The sequence below is a fragment of the Boleophthalmus pectinirostris genome, unplaced genomic scaffold (assembly GCF_026225935.1).
Source record: "Boleophthalmus pectinirostris isolate CB_2022bp ecotype Guang Dong unplaced genomic scaffold, ASM2622593v1 HiC_scaffold_21, whole genome shotgun sequence".
Classification (NCBI taxonomy): domain Eukaryota; kingdom Metazoa; phylum Chordata; class Actinopteri; order Gobiiformes; family Gobiidae; genus Boleophthalmus; species Boleophthalmus pectinirostris.
In genome coordinates, this window is record NW_026571175.1 from 5,102,011 (window position 1) to 5,127,583 (window position 25,573).

The 25,573-nt window shown below is 39.4% G+C and overlaps 1 protein-coding gene across 1 annotated transcript; it reads right to left on the reverse strand.

Annotated features, from left to right (window-relative positions):
* Window positions 1-1,028: 1,028 nt before the first annotated feature.
* LOC129410144 (serine/threonine-protein kinase pim-2-like) lies at window positions 1,029-25,573 on the reverse strand. Its single transcript, XM_055157596.1, has 7 exons — window positions 25,414-25,573; window positions 3,806-3,937; window positions 3,417-3,514; window positions 2,418-2,642; window positions 1,674-1,851; window positions 1,378-1,569; window positions 1,029-1,126 (listed from the first exon to the last, which is right to left on the reverse strand). The coding sequence occupies exons 1-7, from the start codon at window positions 25,571-25,573 to the stop codon at window positions 1,029-1,031; spliced, it is 1,083 nt and encodes a 360-aa protein (XP_055013571.1).

The following is a 25,573-nucleotide window of genomic DNA, read 5'->3' on the forward strand; positions in this document are numbered from 1 at the left end:
TTTTTTTTTTAAAATCTTATAAGAAGCGCATGTCCGAACATCTGAAAAGTGTGGAGAACAGGTTATCGGAGGAGTGTAGAGAGACAGAGAGACAACGACAGAGGAACACAGAACTGTTGGAGGAGATGGAGATTCTCTGTGATGAACATGAAAAGATCAAACAGGAGAAAACACATCTGCAAGAGCAAATCCAGCAGATGTGTGAAGAGCTGCAGAAAGCCCACGCCGAGCTGGAGAGCTCCACGAAGACGTTAGCCGAGGAGCAGAGGAGAAACCAACTTCTCACACGACTGAAGGACAAATACGAACTCCACGACGAAGAAGAAGAAGACGAGGACGAGAGCGCGAGAGGAGAGGAAGAGGAGACGGAGGAGGAGGAAGACGGGACAAACTAGATGAAACCTCAGCTCAGACCTGGGTTAGACCTGGGTGAGATCAGGTTTAGATCGGGTTTTCAGACCTGGTTTAAACCTGGTTTAGTCCTGGATTAGACCTGCCGGTATTACCACATCCGTCCGGTATATGACATGTCTCTATTTACTCTATTTTTGTTTAGCACTCATGCCTCACAGCAAGAAGGTTATGGGTTGTTTCTCTTCGTGTCTGGATGAGTTTCCTCCGGTTTCCTCCATCAACACAAAATCTGCTCCAGGTCCATGAACAGTTGATAGTCAAGGACACTTAAACACCATCAATTCAATCATTGTGTCCTTAGGCAAGACACTTCACACACATTGCCTCGTATGAAAGTGGTGTGTGTGTGTGTCTGTGTGTGTGTGTGTGTGTTTATAATCTATGACATCAGTGGATCATTATTTTTATATGAAATAAATCAGTCAGATCCTTCATGTCCAGTGCATGTACGTTTGTCTCTCTTTTATAAAAACAAAATCAATATTATTGCAGTGTATTTCATCAGGTCTGAACAACACATTTGAGGTCATGAATATTTATTTACACTTATTTACACTTATTTACACTTATTAACACTTATTTACACGGTACATGGGGTTGAATACCATGCACTTTTAGACCATTCTCAACCAGGGATGGAGGCTCAGCTGGTCCAAAGGGATCCTCTGGTTTGGGTCCAGTGCCAGACAGGCCCGCAAGAAGTCACTGCACTCTGCAAAAACAAACACACAAGACAAGTTTTAGAGTGTACACTTCATAGTTGCTCTTCCCACTGTGAGTTCTTAAGTTCTTAAGTGACAAAACTTCTATGGTCCGTTCTGTAGATACTGTCATTGGTGCAGTGTTTAAGGGTGAACTGTGTCATCTATCTTCTCAAATGAAGCTCTGACATCTTGAATGTTTTATCTAATGACATGAAGACTAAATCATATCTAAATAATGTGTGTGTTTCTCTGCTCGTACCTTGGGACACACCACTCAGACTCAAGAAGGAAATGTATGGAAAACCCTTCATGAAATCTCTTGTGGTGAACCCTTTGTCACTCTTAGAGCGCAGCAGTTCGTGAAGTAGCGCCCCCGTCTGCCACACTGAGGTAGGAGCAGCGCGGTATCCTTCAGTCCCATAGGCCTCAGGAGGTACATACTCTGGTGTTCCTGAAAACCACAAAGAAACACATAGAAATAATCGTGCATCTTTAGTGATCTTGTACTTTAACTACTACTGCTGCTATTACTACTACGTTGGTTAGGAATATTACCTTTGAAACTGTAGAAGGGCTCTGATTGGACGCCGCAGCCACAGCCAAAGTCTATGACCCTGATCCTTGGGCCAGACTCTGTCTCCTGAACCAGGAGATTGTTCATATTAACGTCTCTATGGAAAATCTGTTTTGAGTCAAGGTCCAGCAGCGCGTTCACCACCTGACGGATCAGCTCCTGCCGGACAATAACAAGAACGTGGATTAGAAAAGTAACTGAAATGTATTACAAATGGCATTAATTATATATGAGATTAAAGAAGAGATGCTGTTTTCTGCTACATGGGCTTATTTACTACTAATTTATCACACCCATGCATTTTTAAAATTATTATTATGGACATTTTAAATCACAATATTGATCTTAAACTAGTTGTTCTAAAGTTCTAAAGTCTACAGTTCTAAAGCTTTGGTTGTAAAATGTGCTAAGTTGGATTTGGATAAAATTCATTCAAATTCAAACAACAACTGCAAAGGACCAGAAACTCGCATACCACAGTTTGAGAAACACTGACTTAGATGATTAAACTTCCAAACAATGAAAGAGAGAAGACTGAAAGAGTTTAAAATCGATTCTACTTTGTCTTCCAAATAAAAGAGTTACTCAAAAAAATCAATATGTAAACTGGGTTATCTGCTTCTTCTAGTTATCTTGTTTTTACTGGTCATGCAAATGTTACCACTGATTGAGCAGATAGAATTTTATCAAATATTTAAGCATATATATATATTTTTTTTGCATACCTTTGCGTGAGCTTCTGTCAGGGGGCCTTTCTCCTGACGGTAGTCAAACAGGTCTTGGGATGGAGTGGGTCTCTCCATCACCAGAACCACCTCCTGACCTTCATCCTGGAGGTACCAGTCGAGCAGAGTCACCGAGGGGTTCAGTCCGACCGAGTGCCGATCCGGAGCAGCTTTGTTCATCAGGACGGCCTCAGAGGGGACGCTCAACACCTCATTTTCAATGCTCTAAAAGTGGAAAATGTCAACAAAACAGATTATTCCACAATCAGAGGCAAATGCAGTGTCAGATATTCATGGGGTGGAACTAGTGACTTTTGTTCAATCTGATACAGTCAAACTATGGCAAGTATCACAATATTGATCTGTTTTGGATTTTTAGCAGGGTGTTAGGTATGGACCTAAGGTTTTTAAAAATCCATGGATACAAGTTGGGGTCACCCCCTAGTGGACGGCATCACAGCTTGTACCTAACACTCTGCCAAAAATCCAAAACTTTTCCAGAAGTGCACGATTTTGATGAATTCCCTCCAGGCTACATCATATTCCTATTTGGTATCAGTCCATTCATCACTAATAGAAAAGAGCTGTGAGAGGTGATAGTAGCGCACAGACTTTTTAGTGGATACTGATGTCCATTATTTGTCTGATTATTTGATGATACCGATACAACGATTTTAAAATCCATAAAATGTTCCAAAACAACAAAAAATGTCACTTACCACCAGAGAAAATTCCACGTTGTCCCTCTTTCATGTGTTTAATGGCCACCTGAAAAATCAGACATTAGAACATGATTCTATAATGGAGTCAAGTGAAAATGTGAAATTATAGGGACATTCATAGATGTTATAGATTCTATTCTGAATTGAACATCTCCAGGAAGAAACTCCATCTCTATGGAGACTGACCCTCTACATGAAAAATCACTTGAAGTCATTTGAACTTAGATTAACTGTGCATTTGAAGTTTTGTAAATGATAAAAAGTGTATTTATCTTACCGACTGTTGGTCTGAGATCCGGACGCCGGCAAACACCGACCCAAATCCTCCCTGTCCGAGCTGCTCATGCTCCTCGTATGTCAGCGCAAAGTCACTCACTGAGTTCATTTTACAAAAAAAAAAAAAAATATATATATATAATATATATTATTAGTATGATTATCCAATGTGACATTAAAACACCCATTCACACATAGACAAGGGAGCAAAGTGTCTTGCCCAAGAGCACATTAACAGTATTAGTTAGGTTTAGTTGTAGCTATGATGTATATGTTTCAGTCCTGGTTTGGTCCTAGATTAGTATTTTGGTCCTGTTGTAGTCCTGGTCTAGTCCTGGTTTAGTGTATACATCTAAAGATACAATAGTTCTCTGTGGATTCTGCCTGTACCTTTGGCGGATTCATCAGGACGAGGTTTTTTGGGCTCAGGTTTGAACCCCTCGTCGGTGGCTTTCCGTTTTTTTGTAGTTTTGCTCACGCTCAGTTCACAATCCAAGCTGTGAGCGATGGAAGGAGTGCAGTCTGAAAATACAATTATTACTTCTGTTACAATGACAAAATGCAACAAGTGGTTTGATTTGACTTGTTTAGTCCTTGGTTTAGTCTTGGTTTAGTCCTTGGTTTAGTCCTTGGTTTAGTCCTGGTTTAGTCTTGGTTTAGTCCTTGGTTTAGTCCTGGGTGGTTTAGTCCTGGTTTAGTCTTGGTTTAGTCTTGGTTTAGTCCTGGTTTAGTCCTGGTTTAGTCCTGGTTTAGTTTTGGTTTAGTCCTGGTTTAGTTTAGGTTTAGTCCTGGTTTAGTCTTGGTTTAGTCCTGGTTTAGTCCTGGTTTAGTCCTTGGTTTAGTCTTGGTTTAGTCCTGGTTTAGTCCTGGTTTAGTCCTGGTTTAGTCTTGGTTTAGTCCTGGTTTAGTCCTGGTTTAGTCTTGGTTTAGTCTTGGTTTAGTCCTTGGTTTAGTCCTTGGTTTAGTCCTTGGTTTAGTCCTGGTTTAGTCCTGGTTTAGTCTTGGTTTAGTCCTGGTTTAGTCCTGGTTTAGTCCTGGTTTAGTCTGGTTTAGTCTCCTGGTTTAGTCCTGGTTTTAGTCCTGGTTTAGTCTCCTGGTTTAGTCTTGTTTAGTCTGGTTTAGTCCTTGGTCCTGGTTTAGTCCTGGTTTAGTCTTGGTTTAGTCTTGGTTTAGTCCTGGTTTAGTCCTTGGTTTAGTCTTGGTTTAGTCCTGGTTTAGTCCTGGTTTAGTCCTGGTTTAGTCCTGGTTTAGTCCTTGGTTTAGTCTTGGTTTAGTCTTGGTTTAGTCCTGGTTTAGTCTTGGTTTAGTCCTTGGTTTAGTCTTGGTTTAGTCCTGGTTTAGTCCTGGTTTAGTCTGGTTTAGTCTTGGTTTAGTCCTGGTTTAGTCCTGGTTTAGTCCTGGTTTAGTCCTGGTTTAGTCCTTGGTTTAGTCTTGGTTTAGTCTTGGTTTAGTCCTGTTTAGTTTTAGTTCTGGTTTAGTCCTGGTTTAGTCTTGGTTTAGTCCTGGTTTAGTCCTGGTTTAGTCCTGGTTTAGTCCTGGTTTAGTCCTGGTTTAGTCTGGTTTAGTCTTGGTTTTGTCCTGGTTTAGTCTTGGTTTAGTCCTGGTTTAGTCCTGTTTAGTCTTGGTTTAGTCCTGGTTTAGTCCTGGTTTAGTCTTGGTTTAGTCCTGGTTTAGTCCTGGTTTAGTCCTTGGTTTAGTCCTGGTTTAGTCCTGGTTTAGGTTTAGTCTTGGTTTAGTCTTGGTTTAGTCCTGGTTTAGTCTTGGTTTAGTCTCTGGTTTAGTCTGGTTTAGTCCTGGTTTAGTCCTGGTTTAGTCCTGGTTTAGTCCTGGTTTATTTGACTCTCGTACCTTCTTCTTGGAGCTTCGTCCTCTTAGTTCTGTCCAGTGTTTCTCCTCTGAGTGTGGATTTTTTGGAGCAGGACGTTTTGGACTCAAAGTCAGAGTTTGACTGAGTCTCTGGATTTTCTTTTCCTGGTTTGGAAAAGGCTCAGTCCAGTTGTAAAGACGAGCCTGGAGCCTGTGAACACATCAGGTCATTGTTATGACTTGGTTACTACATGTTTATGTGTAAGGATCAAAATGGACACTCATGGAAGCAAACTTCAAACCACAGATGGGTCGTTACATTTACAATGACTTGAGGAACTTCTTGACAAAACTCTACATCTCAGAGTAGTTTTCAGACTTTTTACTTTACTTGTGTACTTTCTGGATCAGTACTTTCTACTTGTACTTTAGTAACAACATTTAAAGAGACAATACTCTTATAACTTTAAATACATTACAACTACATGACCCTTGATCCCTTCAGGTTGGGACTGTTTTAAATTCTTAAAAATTTCTTTCACAAACCTTGCAAGATCGCTTGGCTGACGTCAAAAATGTACCGCGTCCACGGTGCCATTGTTTTGAAATCACAAAAAGGCAATGAAGTCGACAAAAGTGCGTGAGTTGCTGAGATCCGTGTGTCTCCTGTGCTGTCTGAGAAGTTGTGACCTGTTGGAGCTGAACTTACACAGAAAGTGGCAGAACAGCAGTGATGTCATTTAGAATGTTGCCGCTGGCGACGGCCAATAGGAGCCCACGGAATTTCTATGATCATGTGATCTGTATATTTGTTTTGATTTAAATGACACATTAATGCGCATCACTATCGCAGTTATTAGCCATATCTCTTTAATAGCAGTACTCAGGATACTGTGTGTACATGTGCTCTGAGAAACCCAGACGCTCATATCACTGTGTACATGATCAAATGGAGTGTCCCGCTTTCTTGACATAATCTTACAAATGTGCAAGCACAAAAGTTAATTTAATTTAATTTAATAAACCAGGAAAAACACAAACAACCATGATCCTTTAGCACATGAATTTTCTCCTCTCCATGGATTCTACCTGGACGACTGAGGGATTTTTCACACATCTTTAGCACAGGACACAACTCAGTGGAATATGAGTGTTCTTTGTGTGACAGAGGATGTGCTGATGATGGTGAGTCTGTTCTGTGTGTGTATCGTGGAGGAGATGGTTCATGTTTGAACTTTTCAGACGTGTGCAGGTCATATGAGTGCAGATTGTTCATGTGCGGGTTTATTCATTTCACTGATTTATGGTCACTTTATTTATGTTGGTCACTTTATTTATGTCACTAATGTTGTGATGAAAAGACTGAAACATGTTTGTCTTTTGGAGTCGTGCACTCAACTTTATGTTGCAGTAACCGGGATACTGCGTATACATCCAAAATGAATGAATGTTTATGAATGAATGAATGAATGATTATTTGGACAGTAATACATAGAACATAAATAAAAAACGTAAATACATAGATATAACACAAAAAGTAAATATTTCTATTCTATAATAACAGGCAAAATAAATGTCACACAGATTTTACTTGTGTCTGAAAAAGCAGTGGGAGGAAGTAAATATTTATTTAACCCAACCCCTTTTTTCTACCATCTCAAATGAACAAAGAACACATATACACTTCTCATTTCCTGTACAATATAAACAATAATTGCACAGTACCTGCATTGCAGTACAAATCTAACAGCAACAACAAATATATGTATATTATGTACACAGATATAGTACACATCATATACACAGATATAATATATACATACCCACATACACATTATATATACATATACATACCCGTGCATATATATAAATATGTATATACATATATATACTAATTCACATACATATACAAACATATACACATACATATACTTACGCAAAACATATACACAGGTATATGACCTACACAGGTCTCCAGGAAGAACAGTTGATAGTCAAGGTCAGTTAAATACAATCAATCAATGAACCTGCCCAGGGACGACAGGTGGAAATGAGCACTGATGCTACAACCTGATGTACAAACATCTCTCCTGTTAAGGCTAAAATTGTGCACTGTCCCTGTCTCAAATAAATAAATAAATAAATAAATAAATAAATAAATAAAACACGACACAATATCCCGGTTATTATTGGAATATACCAGCTACAGTATCTGTTTTTTAATAACTGGGATACTGTCTTATCCGGGATACTGAAACAGGGATACTGTGTGTACATGCACCATGACCAAACCAGGACACTCAAAAAAGTTGATTCTAACCAGGACACTGATGTGTGTAAACTCACTCACTGAGTTCTGCAGAGTTTAAACATGAAGCTCATCAACTTATGACCTGGTCCCTGAAGAGTTGATGTGTCTGTGTGTGTCTGTGTGTGTATGTGTCTGTGTGTGTCTGTGTGTGTATGTGTCTGTGTGTGTGTGTGTCTGTGTGTGTGTCTGTGTGTGTGTCTGTGTGTGTGTGTGTGTGTGTGTGTGTGTGTCTGTGTGTGTGTGTGTGTGTGTGTGTGTGTGTCTGTGTGTGTGTGTGTGTGTCTGTGTGTGTGTGTCTGTGTGTGTGTGTGTGTGTGTCTGTGTGTGTGTGTGTGTGTCTGTGTGTGTCTGTGTGTGTGTGTGTGTGTGTGTGTCTGTGTGTGTGTGTGTGTGTGTCTGTGTGTGTGTGTGTGTGTCTGTGTGTGTGTCTGTGTGTGTCTGTGTGTGTGTGTGTGTGTGTGTGTGTGTCTGTGTGTGTGTGTGTGTGTGTGTGTGTGTGTCTGTGTGTCTGTGTGTGTGTGTGTGTGTGTGTGTGTGTGTCTGTGTGTGTGTGTGTGTGTGTGTGTGTCTGTGTGTCTGTGTGTGTGTGTGTGTGTGTGTGTGTATTTAATTTAGAAGAAAAATACAAAAAAAATAAACAATGCCTCAAAATCCAAGCCAAATTCTTCATCAAAAGCATTTACGTTTTCCAAAAATAGCTGCAAAATATTTTGACTCTTAACGGTTCATTGTGTAAATGTTTGGTTGGGTCCGTTGTACTGTCGGCCTAAACATCTATATGAGCTGCGTAGAGCTACTGAGCATGAGCCTGACCCCCAAGCGCTGTTACTATTTAAATGCCGTCGATTTGAGCTCCTGAGGCAGAAGTGGATTTGACTGGATTCAACACTGACAAAGTAACATTTTAAAAGTGTATTGGTTTTATTGTATGTTTTGACCAATTAAGCATGTAACCAATGACATGTGCAGGTTAAAAGTGCATTTTGAAGTTTGCAGAGCAGTTTCTGAAGAATGGAGATATCACATTTATCAGGACACACCCTGAAGAGGTGTTAAAGGCTTGACTGGAGGTCACATGTGCTCTCCTACATGTGCATTACAGATGGAATTGTCCCCTTTTCTGTCCTCATCCATCATGACTAAGAGACAAGTCCATTGTTATTGGTTCTATATAAATAAAATTGAATTGCATGGAATTGAGGGATGCATTATTTGAAGAAGATATAGACCTGTCAAGATTTGCTCCTCTTCCCATATTCATATAAATGAGTGAATTCATTGTGATTCTACAGTGGGAGCATTATTTGAGGGATACATTGTCCTGTTGATATGTGCTCCTTTTAGTCACAGCCTATTTGAGCAGAAGACAACCTACGCATATTCATATAAATGAGTTAAAATTGTACATAACTAAGGTATAACGTGTGCTCACCGTGAGCAAACATCAAACCCGCGTCTCGAATCCAAAGAGACGTGTTGTAAATCTGGAGAGGTTGGGGTTAGGCTTTATTGGATCTAAACAACTACCGTATTTTCTGCACTATAGGGTGCATTCATAAGCCTCCAACTCCATCAAAAAACGACTGTGCACCCCACAATCCAGAGCGCCCTATACACGAATCCACTCGGGTGTCCCAGCACGACACAAAAACACCCACAGACACACTCATCACTCCACACCGATGAGGAACGAACCGAAAAAGCGAGTGCAATGTGCCGCTTCTAGACACAACTGAACAACTGAGTCACTGTGAACACGCCGACAATCCGTTGGTCCCAGACACACCCTCCCTACACGCCACAACTGAACAAAGCCCAGAGTCACTGTGAACGAACAAACAAACAAAACCACTCACCCATCACACTGTTGTGTTTCATTTAAAGTCCCACGCGGTTTATTTGTAAAAAAAAGTTTGAAAATAGACCATTTAATGACAGTGCGTTTTATAATCCAGAGCGACTAATAGTGTGGAAAATACGGTATAAATGGTAAGGTAGTTCATTCCGATGGGGCAGCCTATTTCAACAGATCACCGTCACCTGCTTGTTTCTACGGATATGCCATCGCTCTGTCTGAAATGTTCCACAGTGTGACTTTAAACAGCTCTACTTTACATTTACTCAATTACAGGTGCTTTTATAACTCAAAAATACCCAGAAAAACATGTGAAGCAGTGTCGCCTCTCCACAGATCTGACCTGTAACTTGGTCCGGTTTGGCCTCCATGATGATAGAAAGGTTTAATGCCATACTGTGGAACATTCCAGATAAAGTAATAACATCTCCATGGAGAAAAACATGTGATGGATTTAGACAATGCACCTTTAAATTACATTTTTTAACAGACACTTCAATATTTTTACTTTAGTAGATTGTTTATGTGATACTTTTACTTTCACTCAAGTCATCTTTTTCGCCTGTATCTTCGCTTTTACTGAACAGTAACAAACTGAACCTCTGAACACAACACGCCCACAAGCTGCACAGGTCATTTTTCAGTTTGCACACACAGTTTTCAGTTCATAAATATGTCCCTTTGTGCATTTCCTATTATTGCTGAAGTCCATTGGAAGTCATTAACCACGTCTTTCCATGACATTAGCTCCATCAGGTTCTATTAAAGCAGCAGGACTCCTCTGCTTTAGCCCTGATAGAAAACCTCCCATTAAAGTGAAGAGCGCCGGAGCTTTTGTGAGTCTAACCTGATTTCCTCCGAGCAGATCTCTCCTGACTTTGTTACTAACACCATCAGTGTCTAATGGAGCGATCCAAACACTGATATTACAGCACGCTAACGCACTTACTGTCCTTTAAAGGGGAAGTTTGCACACGTCTGTCATACTGTGTAAAAGTTAGTTGGCTCTACAGTTCTGGCTTTGAGATGTTCTTAAAAAGTAAGATTAAAAACAGGCTCTTTAACGAAACAAATTTAGAAATAGTTACAATAGCTTAATTAAAGAAGACAAATTGTGCTTGTGTCTGCTGTATACTGCCCTACAAAGGCAAAAAAACCTTCTCTCGCCAGAGTGTGAAATTGTTTTTAGAACACATTTAGAACGCATTTTAGAACGCATTTCGACCAGCAAGTTGCAGGTTGAAATGCATTGGCGTCCCTTCATGTAATAAAGGACTTTTAATACATTCAGTCAGAGTGCCTCAGGTTTGTACTTTACCCATTTTTACATTTTCCTGTAACAGTAATTTTCTGTTCTAAGACCACTGTTTTAACCCTCGTAGAGCACCTGTACTGCTATTTTTTACTCTTTTAAGACCCAGTGAAGCGCTCTACCGTTTTTACTTCATCTGTGAAACTTTTTACGGGCCCCGGCCCTTTGACATTTGTTCTTCTCTATTTGCTTTTGTGTGTATGATGCGCTCGGTCCGCGAGCCCTGGACCCGGACGCGGGAGCACCAGACGCCGGACTGAGGCTGGCGTCACATCACATCGAGGATTGGCCGGACACCCTTCCGCCCCCACCAATCCGCGGATGCCACCTGTGGGAGCGGGGGTTTAAAAGGACAGTCTTCCGCCTGCTCGGGGCGGCTGGATCCCTGCGGCCAGCTCGCCCTTTTGTTTGATTTTTGGTAGTCTCATTTTGTTTCTCGTTATATTGCCGGCTGTTGACTCTGTTAGTTCATTGAGACACCTCTGGTTCGCAGAACAACTTTAGTTAGACTTTGGTTACATTGTACTTAGTTAGGGCTCCTAGGTTTAGTAGATTATTTTGTTTAAACCCTTTTTATTTTCTCCTCAAATGCCTGTTTTGTTTTGTTTTTTTTGTTCTTTTCCTACACTGTAAATAATAAATGCACAATTTTTAGTTAAACCTTAAACATCCTGGTTTTATTGTTACTTCCCTTTCTCCCCTAGCAAAGGGGACGTAACAAACTGTTTTGTCCAGAGTATAGTAAAAGTATCCAGAGTATACCAAAAGTATAGTAGGTACCATGGATGTAACAATAACCGAAATATTGTGATATCGTATCGTCAAAGTTCTCACAATAATATCGTGGACCATCACAATATATCGAGTTACAAGTCTCTTTGCTTTAATGAAGAGTTATGGTGCAGCAATAGCTAGAAAAAACACACAAAAAACAGAGGGAACTACATAGACCATGATCCTTTGCTCCATTTCAGTGCAGACTACAAGAAGAAATAACAGTTCTAAGCACTTTTAAGTCTTAATTCTTTGGATTAAATCTTGTCAAGGCATTTTAAGAGGAAAAAGGAGCATATTATTATTTTAGCTGTTTAGCCTCCACAAAATATCACAATAAATATTGTTCCATGAGATGTATACCGTGAACATATTGAGAGATTTGGATATTGTTACATCCCTAATCGTGAGACTCCCCACCATATCATGAGTTTTCCCATGATATCGCCAAAAAATATTGTACCGTGACGATATCGTATCGTGAGACTTGGATATCGTTACAGCACTAGTAGATAGAGCTCCCAAAATCTGACAACCAGTTGCCAAAATGAAAATATGTATGTGAAAAATACTGAGCTCATAATTGAGTGTTGACCCTTATTTGTCAGTTCCTGTTCTCTGTCTTTGTACCATGAGCCAAAAATAAGGAGTCGTGCAAAGACAAAAGGCAGAAACTGACATAATCATTATTTTGCTTGATTTTCTCTATTATAAAAACACCTCACCAATGTCTAGTCATCTTGGAGTTTGTTTGAAATGATCTAGAAGAGTTTTGGATTTCCTGTTTAGTTCTGATCAGGATCGTGCAGCGACATTTACACAGTTAAACAGTTTAACACACAAGTGTTTTTGCACACACATTAAACACATTGCACATTCACATTAAAGATTATTTAGATATAAGTGAATACAAAGGTTTATTTATTGAATGTGTTCAGACCGTGTACCAAGGCCGCAACAAAAAGAAGGCGAGAGGTTGGAGTTTGAAATAAAATATAAGATAAGATAAGATAAGATAATCCTTTATTGTCTCCCATGGGAGAAATTTGTCTTGGGACAGGGGGTAACATGTTTTATCAAAAAACAGGACAACACAACACAAAGCACCACATAAACAAACACCATAAAACAAAGTAAATATGAGACCAGTATGACCACGAGTGATGCACCAACACGACCCTTAAATTATCCTTAACAGGCCCTTGCATTCTTCTGTTCTATTAATTATTGCACATTCCTAAGCCTATTGCAGTTTTAGTTATAAATTGCACATTCCCTAAGCCTATGTGCAGTTTTGATTGCACATTCCCTAAGCCTATGTGTATATATTTATGAACTTAATCACAAACAAAACCTACACTGTTACTGCTGTTTGTCTTTGCACAACGTCTTAGTTTTGGAGAACAGGAACTGCCAAATAAGGGTCAAAGGTCAATTTTGAGCCCAATATTTTTCAGGATATTTATTCACATGATAAAGGAGATCTCAAATACAAACAAAATGACATGAACTCATTTTTGGCCAGACATGATGTTACAGTGTTCTGCCTGTGTAGGTCAGTATAGTTTTACTCTCTGACACCCCTGGATCATTATGTTCTGGTGTTCTGACCTACAAAGGCAGAACGCCGTAACATTATGTTTGCTCAAAAATGAGTTCATGTCATTTTGTTTGTATTTGAGACCTCCTTTATCATGTGAATACATATTGTGAAAAATATTGAGCTCAAAATTGACCTTTGACCCTTCAGTTCCTGTACTCTGCCTTTTGTATTGTGAGATAAAAATAAGGAGACGTGCAAAGACAAAAGGCAGAAACAGAAAATCCAACCTCTCGCCTCTTTCTTTTTGTTTCGGCCTTGGCACAAGGTCTTAACACATTCAGTAAATAAACCTTTGTATTCAGTTATACTTAAATGTTCTTTAGTGTGAAAGTATTTTGTGTATTTATTCATACTGTACACACTAAACTGCAAAGTCCCTTGTGTCAAATTGTTTAACTGTGTAAGTGTCGCTGCATGATCCTGATCAACACTAAACAGGAAATCCAAAACTCTTCTAGATCATTTCAAACAAACACATGATGACTGGAGCTTGGTGAGGTGTTTTTATAACGAGAATATCTGTTTCTGCCTTTTGCTTTTGCACAATTTCTTATTTTTGGCTCATGATATAACGGCAGATAACAGGAACTGACAAATAAGGGTCAATGGTCCATTTTGAGCTCAATATTTTTTTGTAACTCGTTCTCAAATTTTGGGAGGCCTATCTATTATACTTTAGTCTGGACAATTAAAGTACATTTTTTCTCAGATTCATTCTTTGGTGAGTTAAGGTCTTTTGTTTTTGCAGTATTAGCTGTTGGTGATTTACAGTGTCTCTTCCGTCTCTCAATTCCGGGGAGCTGAACGTCTTAGAGCAACTCAGACAGCCTTCAGAACAGAGATGTCCTTACTCTGGTCAGGACACAAAGGCGGTGAAATCGAACACAGACCGTGAGAGGAGACACACCTGCGGCCTTGGGCTACAGCGAGCTGTCCGCAATCCAAGGTAGAGAGTGACGCCATGTTGTTGGGTTATGAGCAGTGACGCACCTGAGGACAAACTCCAGGTCCTGTTTGCACGCTCAGTTCGTCCGTTTGATTGAGGATGATGACGGGGTGTGAGGTGACGGTAGCTCCAGGAGGACGGCAGAACGGATTCAGACTTGTGAACTGTGCTCCTCTGTCACACACGGTATCAAAAACATGTCTGAATGGCTGAAGGCAACTTGGGAATTGGGACAAAATGAGCAGCTTTAGAGAAATGGTCAGTCTGGTTTTATGACCTTGTGGGAGAGGAACCAGTAACAAACTCCACTGTTATGTGTGACCACGGCCGGATTGGGATTGGCACAGGGTGAAGGAGGTCTGCTGGTGGTTGGTGACTTTGCTGCAGGCACAGACCATCCACCAGAAAAAGTTGGAAGTCCGTCACCTGCTTATTTCTACGGATATATCATTGGTCTTCCTGAAATGTTCCACAGCATGACATTAACTCTTTCCCCCATGAAGACGATATTTGATATTCTCCTGTATCCGTAATGACGTGTTTTGACTCCTCCGTTGTTTCACTAAAGACGTGATTTGACGACCATTAGAAACGGCTCAGTTTTTCACATGTAAACAGAGGCTGCGATAGGTCGGGGCCACTACAAACCACACTAGACTGACCAATAGGATTCAAGGATACGTTTTTGCAGATTTTTTCCGAAGTTAATCAAAGTAGTGATGATTGTAGCTTCAGGAAATAAACAACACGAAACATGCATAGTTTTAGAAATAATGAGGAGTGGACGTATTTTATGGGTAAGTTTAGAGAAAGTGACTTTTATAGATTTCAAAAAGATGATGAAGTTGATTATAAAGTGGAAAACAGCGATAGGGAAGGACTTTTGGAGAGAAACTTATGAAGATGAGAATGCCGCTGATGCGTCTGTGTGGAGTCCTGTGATATCCCAACAAACTATTGGGGACTTTATACTCGATTATGAACCAAAATTGGCTTGAAATCTGGATGTTGCTCAGGTGAGTCCTTTGAAATATTTCAGTCTTTTTTCCTAAGATGCGATGTTTGACAGAATTGCTACAGAAATAAACACTTATGTGGAGCTCTGCACACGAGAAAGTAACCAAGATGACAAATACTGGACTCACATGTATGGGGAAGAGTTTTATTATTATATTATTATATTATAATAATCTAAATGAGTTGAATAAGTTAAATGGAAAAAATGAATTAGGTCCACACAGGTGAACAACAGGTAAAAACAGGTGCACACTTGGCTATACTGTATCTGGTGACATGAAATCTGTTTAAATACTTTGAGAAAGTATATATATATATATATATATATATATATATATATATATATATATATATATATATATATATATATATATATATATATTTATTTTTTTTTTTTATGATTATAGTACTCAGAACATGCACATATCAGATGCTGAATGTAGTTTTTTGTTTTTTTCGATTTTGCACCTGACCAGGTAAACTCTCATTTTCAGTGAACTGTTATAAACCTGTAAATGAGTTGAATCACATTTAAACATCCAGAAATGAAGAGTTCAGAGTCTAAGGTTTCCAGAGATACTAAATGGTAACGGAGGGAAACAGGGGCAGATTTTTGACATTCAAATGTCTCTTATTCAGAAACTAGAGGAACTATTGAAATAAGTAAAGTATCAGAATGTAGGAAAGAGTTACACTCCAACAGGGTCAAGTTAAACCTGTGATATTCTTTCAAGTTGTTGACAAAAAATGTAAAAACTCATGTTGGTAACGGAGGGAATGAAATATTGCAGCACTTTTTGGGCAATAAATCCAAACAGTGATAACTCTTGGTTCTCACTTCCATATCCTTAACAAACTGGTTTGAATATTTGCTTCATATAGTTTTCTACCATATGGTACAAGATTAGGTTGAAAAACCTCTGACTTTTTGACTCATGAGATTTTTTTATGAAGAAAGGTCATGGTAACGGAGGGAAAAGTAACGGAGGGAAAATTGTGCAAACAAGTAGAAGGTGCAGGATTTTACATCATTTGTCAACTTTTTTCTTCTGAATACTTTAATATTACTTCAAAATGAAAGGAAACTATTTCTATAAAATATGTCAGTCCTTCCAAGCAAATTTTTATTATTTTAAATACTTTTTTTTTTTTTTTAAATCCTGTCCCTTCATCAACAGTTCAAAGATGGAATAACACAAGATATGATGAAATACATCCATTTATTGACATGATTTGCAGGTCTGTGAAATTTGGGAAATAATTTTTGTTCCATGTTTCATACATGGTCTGTTTAAAACATATGGAACTTTAGAACCAAAAATGGTACAGAAAAAAGGTCAACAGTTTCATAAACTAGAGTACATATGTATCTGTTAAAATACATTTTTATATCAGATGCATTAACTTGAATTTTTGGCCTTGTTGTTTACTTCTGCTTGACCAGGCCCAAATATGTCTGTGTTTCAATTAAGTTCATTTATATTAATCATTTATAATCACTCGTGGAAGTCCGTTTTCGTTTATGTAGTTATGCTCTATGGGCAGCTCTGTAATATATGTAAGAGTTGTTCCTAGTCGGCGTCCAAGGGGGAAAGAGTTAAACAGTTCTGCTTTACATTTATTCAGTTACAGGTGGTTTTATAGCTCCAAAATGACTAGAAAAACAGACATTCTGACTGTGAGCGTGGTCGCCTCTCCACTAGGTCTGTGACGATAACAGATTTTCCTGGACAATTACTTGACCAAGAAATTATTGCGATAAACGATAATATTGACATTTTGAGACCATTTTAAAATAATATAATGACAATGGAATAAAAATGCAAACACACACTTTTAAAGATCAATAAACTTAACTTTCTGAAGAACATTTAACACAGGAACTGCAAGACAAACAAAAACAATAAGCCTAAATAAAATAGACTTGTTAACATAAGAATAGCCTAATGCAGCCTGGCTCACAGCAAGGACGCACTTGGATAAACCACTGTTGAACCAAACACAACCAAAACAATAAATAAAATGGATTATTAAGTCTCACAAAATTGCCCTTAATAGTTATTTTAGTCATTTACTTGGCTCCTCTCTGTGTGGCTGCTGCTGTGAGCTTTGGCATTTTGGTCTTAACCCCCTCTATATGTTTCACTATTTTGTCCATCAGAAAAAAAATATTCATAATATAGCTGCTTAACCTGATAAGGATCTGACGGCCCGCCGTCATGTCACTTAGTCCATGTCCATGGGATTGTCGAACTGCGTCACTTGGCACTCTACTGCGCATGTCTCCTGCAGAAAGACCCGCTGTCTTGTCTGGTATTGATGTCAGAGTCTTGTGGGATTTCAGTGGATTTCGGACTCTTCGGGGGTGGGGCTAGTTTTGTCAGTTGGGTATGTGTGTATGTCGGCAGTTTGAACCATTTCTTTTCATCTTTTGCACACTCACCTTCATTTGACGCATGTGGGCCGTTCAGATGTAACCTGATTCATCAGCTGGTTTCACTTTGTTGGAAACGTTTGACTTCTCAGTGTTAGAATTTGTTTGCTCGACAGTAGACAGGTTCTTATTTTCATTTAACCAATCACTGCTATTTGATTGAACAGGGCTAACTGGAATATTAAGTTACTGTAATAAAAAAATAAAAAATGGTATATTAAGCTTTTGCCAAATCCCGTAGGAAGAAGAGCAATAACATGTTTCCCCTTGATAAATTTCATCAAACATTCTCTTTGTTCTGTCTTTAAATCCTCGATCTCGGGAATCGGGAATTGATAACACAGAATGTCTGCTTGTTCACTCGTTGGCTGGTGCCCGAACTCACACTTCCGGGGTTTTTGCAAACCTAGTCGCTCAAAAGAGAGAGCAGATGCACTAGGTGGCGCCAGCCTGGCTAGTTGAGACGTATCACACTCACCAGTGTTGATTCAGCATCGTGACATGTTTTGTCACTGGGTGATGAACTGTTTTGGTGCATTGCAGCTTCATGTTAACCGTTCAGACAGCTGCACTTTCTGCACTCTGACTGTATTGGTGAACAAATAATCCATCTATGTCAAACTCAGGCCCGGGGGTAAAATTTGGCCTGTAATATAATTATATTTGGGCCGCAAGATCATGTCAGATATGCATTAAAGCTGCCTGCTACAGATAGACTTTAGAGACATGATTTATTTAAAATGTTGTTATTATTTTATATTATACTTGTTCTGGATTCAATGTTTAAGCAAAACTATTATTAAACATTTATTTTAATATGAAAATGTTTAACATTACATATCTCAAGAGTAGAGAAAACATGCAGATGTTGTTAAAATTGTTCAATAAATATTTAGTTTGACCCAGTTTTTAATTTTGGCCTCTGTGAATTTGAGTTTGACACCTGATACACTGGTCTATACCACAGATATATACGGTCTATGCCATGGTCTATGCTGACACGTTAGTTCAACGTTACGCTAAGGAGATGAGAGGAGTCAGTAGAGCGACTGAAACCTTTTGACATTCAGACATTAAGAGAGATAAGGAAAATAAACAAGCATACACAGAGAAATTATCACTGCAGGAAAGGTTATCAAGCTCATTAAAAGTTATAACTGATGTATTATTGTTACAGGCCTACTCTCCACAGATCTGACCTGTAACTTGGTCTGGTTTGGTCTCCGTCAAGAGAGAAAGGAAAGCTGGTTTAATGCCATACTGTGAAACATTCCATACAAAGCAGAAACATCTCCATGGAGAAAAGCACTGGATGACCTCCACCAGAAAAGAGAAAGAGTTTCTAATTGCAAAGTCAGACAACGATCCGATTTTTAAAAAGGAGGTTAAAAATGTGACAAAGAGTTGATTATTATCTCTTCACTGCGTCTGTCCCTTCCGCCCAAACCAAGCGCGGCACTTTGCTCTATAATTCCTCTCAATATTCTCTTAATGAAGTCTTCAAATCCACAGCGGAAATATCGCCCGCTCTCCAAGTACTTAACCCAGCCCGACCGCCATCTTTGTCCGACGTCTTTTTCCCGCTTTATTCCCAATCAATGGCCATCACCGCAGCCCCTCTGCTTTCAAAATCACCACGCGATCCTCCGAGCTCTGAAAATCAATGCCCGCAGATGAAATTACAATTGACCCGGACACTTTTTCATATCAAACTCTTGGAGGAGGAGGAGAGCTGCGCGCTGCGAATCGATGCAAACGTCGTAGCGTAGCACCAACTTTGATTAATTAACAAATTAACGAGCGGCTATAGGTTAACGTCTCAATTTGAAAAGGTCAACAAAGAGGGGAGGAGAGTGTGGAGATCTATAATACGGTGGGTAATTGTGGTGTTGAGGCGTAGATGTAAAAATAAAGAAGAAGAGGGGGGTGATGCTAAAAAGGTAATAAGGAGAAAGCTGTGTCAGAATTCACAAGAGACAGAGAAGACTTATGAAGTTTAGAGTTGGAGAAAGTTCTATTTTGCAGACGGCTTTGGGACGAGTAAGTTTTACAAGTGAAATTAAACATATTCTATTGTGTATTGAACTCAAAGGGCGATCATTCATTTTGTGGCTTGAAAATAAGGAAGTGTCCTGCTGTAAAAGGTTGGGCGATATAACTTTTCTGGAGTGTAACGGAGTCAAATGAAGCTCACCGAAGCTAGTGGTTATAGGGCGAATTTGGAGTTGAGTTTCAGATTTGGAATAGGAATTTATTTATTTATGGACAAAATAGCAAAATACAAACACTAGGTTTGTAGTGTGGAGTAGAGTGGGTTAATACGAACGTTTTAAGACCACAATGAGGAGTCTGACAGCAGCAGTTACAGAGAAAGGGGTGAAGTTTTTTCAGTACAAAGTGAAATTGACAGAGCCAGAAGCGTCTTCACGCGATCATACTATTCGGAATGGTTAACTGTGTTCATTTAAACATCTCTGGCTGTGCTACAATGTCCACCCTAGTCCCTAAACTAGGGCCCAACCGATATATCGATTGGCCGATATGTACAGAAGCCGAGAAGGGTTCACAACAAATGCAAACGCCGCAACAAATACAAATGCGACAACACAACAAAAAGCCACAACACACCAAAAAAAAAAAACACAACGGAAATGACCGCGGGACTCTGTTTTAATGCAAACGCCGCAACACAAACGCAAACGCCACAACACATTAAAAAGCCACAACACATCAAAAAGCCACAGCGGAAGTGACCGTGGGACTCTATTTTCCGACGGACCGATCAAGCGGCAAGTGAAGAAGAAGAACTACAATGTGAAACGAATAATGATAAAACAATAAATTACTTTTACTTATGTTTCCAACTTCTCCATTCCTTTACTTTTCACGTTGTAATTCTTCTTCTTCACTTGCTGCTTGATCGGTCCGTCGGAAAATAGAGTCCCGCAGTTACTTCCGTTGTGGCTTTTTAATGTGCTGTGGCTTTTGCGTTTGTGTTGTGGCGTTTGTATTTGTTGTGGCGTTTGCATTAAAATAGAGTCCCGCAGTCATTTATGTTGTGGCTTTTTTTGGTTTGTTGTGACTTTTTTTGGTTTGTTGTGGCTTTTTGTTGTGGTGTCGCATTTGTATTTGTGTTTGTTGTGAGCCCTCTGGGCTTCTGTAGATATGGGCACTTGGAGACATATCGGCTATCGGCCTAAATCTTGTCAATCTGGGCCTATAGTCCACATGGACATGGTATACCTCGCTATAAAACTTAGACTATCTTATGTTCCATTTAATCCAATTTACAGACAGATAAATGTCCTATAATGTGGCACAGCATCAGTATTTATCTGCAGAGCAATTTGTCTGTGTGTGAGATGCCGTACTGCCCCTGAACGCACCCCCAGAGTCACGTCACTCATGCACCAGAATGCATGTTTATCAAGGAGTTTCTTTAAGCAATAAAAACACCCATAATTAATAAATGCAAGATTAATTTAATGCTAGACTATGGAACATTCTAGGCAAATCTTTAAATATTGTTGTATTACACTATTTTCTGATCTATGTTATAATGAAGTTTCCTCATCACAAACAGACCTGGAGTTGTGTTTTGTTTCATTCACACATACAGTACAAACCCTGAGTTCTTCTCTTAAAATATTCTGTTCCCTCTTGTCATGTGGTAATACAAGAAGTGCTCCACTGTGTTTTTAAACTGTATACACTTTCACTATCATTTGGGTGATTTCAACCCTGGATTTGCCAATCTCTACTGAATTTAAGGTAAAAGTGTTATGTGATATCACACAGCTCTGTTTGTTTACATGTTGCGCTGTAGATCTATCACTTTTAGTGGAGGAAATAAGTCCCGTGGCAGAAATATCTATATAATATTAAATATATATCTATTAAACAGTGAGGCACATATGAGTCCTGCAGCCATACGCACTCCTCTGTGAGTTTTTGGATATGATAACAGCACAGAGGAGTGACAACACATGGAGACGAGAGGCTGCAAAACTTACGTCACTGTCCACATTCTCTAAGCACTGATTCACTGTGTGTTTTGGAGTGGATTTTATTCACTTTTTCCCTCGTATGAGTGACAGTCAAGTCAGATGACAGCTTCAATGAGTAGCTTCAGTAACGCGTAGTAACGGCGTGTTGGTAACGGTAACAGTGTTATAACAATAGAAACATAAAAGTTAGATTACCTGTTACTGAAAAAAGTACTGGTGTTAATAACAGTGTTTATTTTAAAGCCTTTATTCCCATCACTGTTCATGACATCACAAGGTGGAACAGAGCATTTCAAGTTTTGGAGATGTAGACAGACAAAGGTTACGTTTACACTGAAACGAATCACCGTATCTCCGTATCGGAAACTTTTTATGCCCAAGCATGTTGTTTCTGTGTCTGCAAGTCTTCCCTATCCACACAGCTTTGAGCATATTTGTTTACGTTTTACAGAAATCAAACTTAAAATCACATGACTCATAAACTAAGCTCTCAAAAAACAGATTGCTATTGTGCGCTGATGTGGTTCAGCTTTTGTCAGGCTGAAGGACACGACTCAGTGGAATATGAGTGTTCTTTCTGTGACAGAGGGGTGTTCTGCTGATGGTGAGTCTGTTCTGTGTTTCTGTCACGTTGGAGATGGTTCATGTGAAACTTTTCAAAGATTATACGTCTGCAGGTCGTACACACAGACCGTATATATGAATGGACATATATTCTAGTCTCTTAGCGAGTCCACATGGTGCCAGATCAGATCCATACTCAGATGAATTCGTGGGAGCTGACGGCAACAGATAGTTCCGTCTCTGGAGCCATTTTCCATCGGATTAGTGTGGATGACTCGAATACGTACTAGTGTGGACGGGGCCTAATAATAAAGTTTCACTCAAACACGAGTGAATGAAATGAAACACAAGTCCAGGTCTGTTTTGAAGAAGGTAACAACATTCTAACATGGTTTAAAGCTCAAAAGAGTCAAGAATGTGTAATATAGAACCTTTACGCAATAACAGACCAGCAGACAAGTTACATAGTGGAACTTTTAACACCAGTGGCTCAGATTTCTCGTTTTCTCTTCGGTGTACCTGCTTTCCCCATGCGCTAATCCTTTTGTGGCTGAGTTGCATTGGGGACATTGTCTATATTTAGTCAATATTTATCAGATCTGTCCCTGTAAACCCGGATTAAAGCGGGATTATGACGAAAAACAGAATCTCACGAGTCGTATGTGGGACATGTGAAAGTGTTGTACAGTGATGACTGCGCAGGAATATAGGACACACTGTAATCCTAATTTGGACCTGTTTCTGAAAGTGAAACTATGTCAGAGAAGTCGCAGTTACAAGTCTTTTTTTTCTAAATCACGTTGTTTAAAGTTTTTATATTACACAAAATGGACTCTTGTGAGCTTTAAATCATGTTCTAATGTCGTTTCCTCCTCAAAAACAAACCTGGAGTTGTGTTTTGTTTCATTCACACGTGTCTGAGTAAAACTTTATTATTATTTCTACATCTCCAAAACTCAAAATGCTCTGGTCCACCTTGTGATGTCATGAAGTGGTAGTTTTCAAGAAGAGAAAGAGGAGAAGGAAGAAAGAAAGAAAGAAAGAAAGAAAGAGAGGGAAATAATGGGAGCGGTGAGGAAGAGAGAAAGACATAAGGAGGAGAGAAACGGTGGTGGAGAGAAGAAAGAGAGAATGAGAGGACAGATGGAAAAAGGGAGAGAGAGAGAAAGGAGAGAGGGAGCGGTGCAGGAAGAAATAAGGAGGAGAGAAAGGGACAGAGATAGGGAGCGCTGGGCAGTAAGGGAGGAGAGAGAGGGAGAGGTGAAGAAGAGATAAAGAGAGAAATGGAAGAAGGAAGAAAGATTTTAATTAAAAGTCATAGCTCCTTACCGCTGGTGAGGAACCTCCTTAGCTTCTTGTGATAAAGGAGCTCGTGGTTATTTGTATTTTTCCTGGTTTATTAAATTAAATTTGTAAGATTACGTCAAGAAAGTGGGATACTCTATTTGATCATGTAAATGGGCCGGTCAAGCAGAAGTAAACAACAAGGCCAAAAATTCAAGTTAATTGCATCTGATATAAAAATGTATTGAACAGATACATATGTACTCTAGTTTATGAAACTGTTGACCTTTTTTCTGTACCATTTTTGGTTCTAAAGTTCCATATGTTTTAAACAGACCATGTATGAAACATGGAACAAAAATTATTTCCCAAATTTCAAAGACCTGCAAATCATGTCAATAAATGGATGTATATTTCATCTTGTTGTTATTCCATCTTTGAACTGTTGATGAAGAAGGACATGATTTTTGTTTTTTTTAAAGTATTGAAAATGATAAAAATTTGCTTGGAAGGACTGACATATTTATAGAAATAGTTTCCTTTCATTTTGAAGTAATATTAAAGTTTTCAGAAGAAAAAAAGTGACAAATGATGTAAATCCTGCACCTTCTACTTGTTTGCACAAATTTTCCTCTTTGTTTTTCCCTCCGTTACCATGACCTTTCTTAATAAAAAATCTCATGACTCAAAAAGTAAGAGGTTTTTCAACCTAATCTTGTACCATATGGTAGAAAACTATATGAAGCAAATATTCAAACCAGTTTGTTAAGGATATGGAAGTGAGAACCAAGAGTTATCACTGTTTGGATTTATTGCCCAAAAAGTGCTGCATATTTCATTCCCTCCGTTACCAACATGAGTTTTTAAATTTTTTGTCAACAACTTGAAAGAATATCACAGGTTTAACTTGACCCTGTTGGAGTGTAACTCTTTCCTACATTCTGATACTTTACTTATTTCAATAGTCCCTCTAGTTTCTGAATAAGAGACATTTCAATGTCAAAAATCTGCCCGTTTCCCTCCGTTACTGCTTGACTGGACCCATATAATAACTGGGATACTGATGTGCATGTATACACTCTCAGTGTTGTGTAATATATGATCTTTAATACTGCTTCTGGATTGTTTTGAGTAAGTACAGAGCAGTGGGCGGAGATAGGGGTTAGGTGAAAACAGATGTTTCAATCAGAGCACTAAAGCCTCAGTGGCAGTATTTAAGTGCAGTAAGTGAATGGCGAGGGAACACTGTAATAAAATGGTGAACGGCTCTGACTGAGGTTGACGTAACCGACAAAACCAAGTCAAATCCACTGTTGTACCTTCTCCATATTTCAGTCGGTCACAGAGCTGCTCAGACCTCAGACAGCTCTCCATGCCTCATCTCCTCACGCGACACTTTAAAGGACGACGGAGAAGGAGATGGACGGATCCAGATGGAAGAGGAGAATGAAATAAAACAGGACAATAGGAGGAGGGAGAAAGAAGGCGTCACATGACTGGTCACATGATGCCTCAGACAGACAGGAAATAGATGGAGCATGTTCAGGTGGATTGTGTGCTTCATTTACCTCTGACAACCCAAGAAGACATGAGCATCAGGTCTGGATGTACACGCAGGAGATGTAGTTAGGAGCCTCGCTTTAGCTTAAAGGACGAAGGTTAGATGTTTATGAGTTCTTAAAAGGAACCGTGTGGAAGATTTTGGTTTGAAATTCCATAAAAACAATTTCATAAACATCATGACTGCACCAGCCAATAAAACTATGTGTTGGGGGCAAATAGAATGATGGACACAGAGACACAAGATACAAACTCGTGTGGGGTGAGTATTTAGGCCTGTGGTCTCCAGCCAGTGTTGGGTGTAATGTGTTACAAAGAAACTTTATTTATTTATTTTTTTATCAGGTAAAAATAGTGTAACTCGCTACTACTGAAAATTTGGTAATGAAACGTTGATCCTTTTTCAGTTCAACGCAATGTTTCTTTTATGTCTACATGGGCTGGTCCCTGCCCTGGCACCGTGAAACAGACGCACTTAGGACAGTTCATCTGAGGAGCTGAACTAGAGCATCGTGCCACCTTCACCTTGAGTCTTTCCTGGACGATCCAGAGCCGCCTCAGAGGAAGTGCGCTCGGCGGGGGTCGGCGACACCCGGGGAGATGTCCCTCGAGGGGATCTTTGTGCACCGAGCGGCCGACCCTTGCCCCCTGCGTTGAATCCCCCGGACAGACTGACCACACCCAT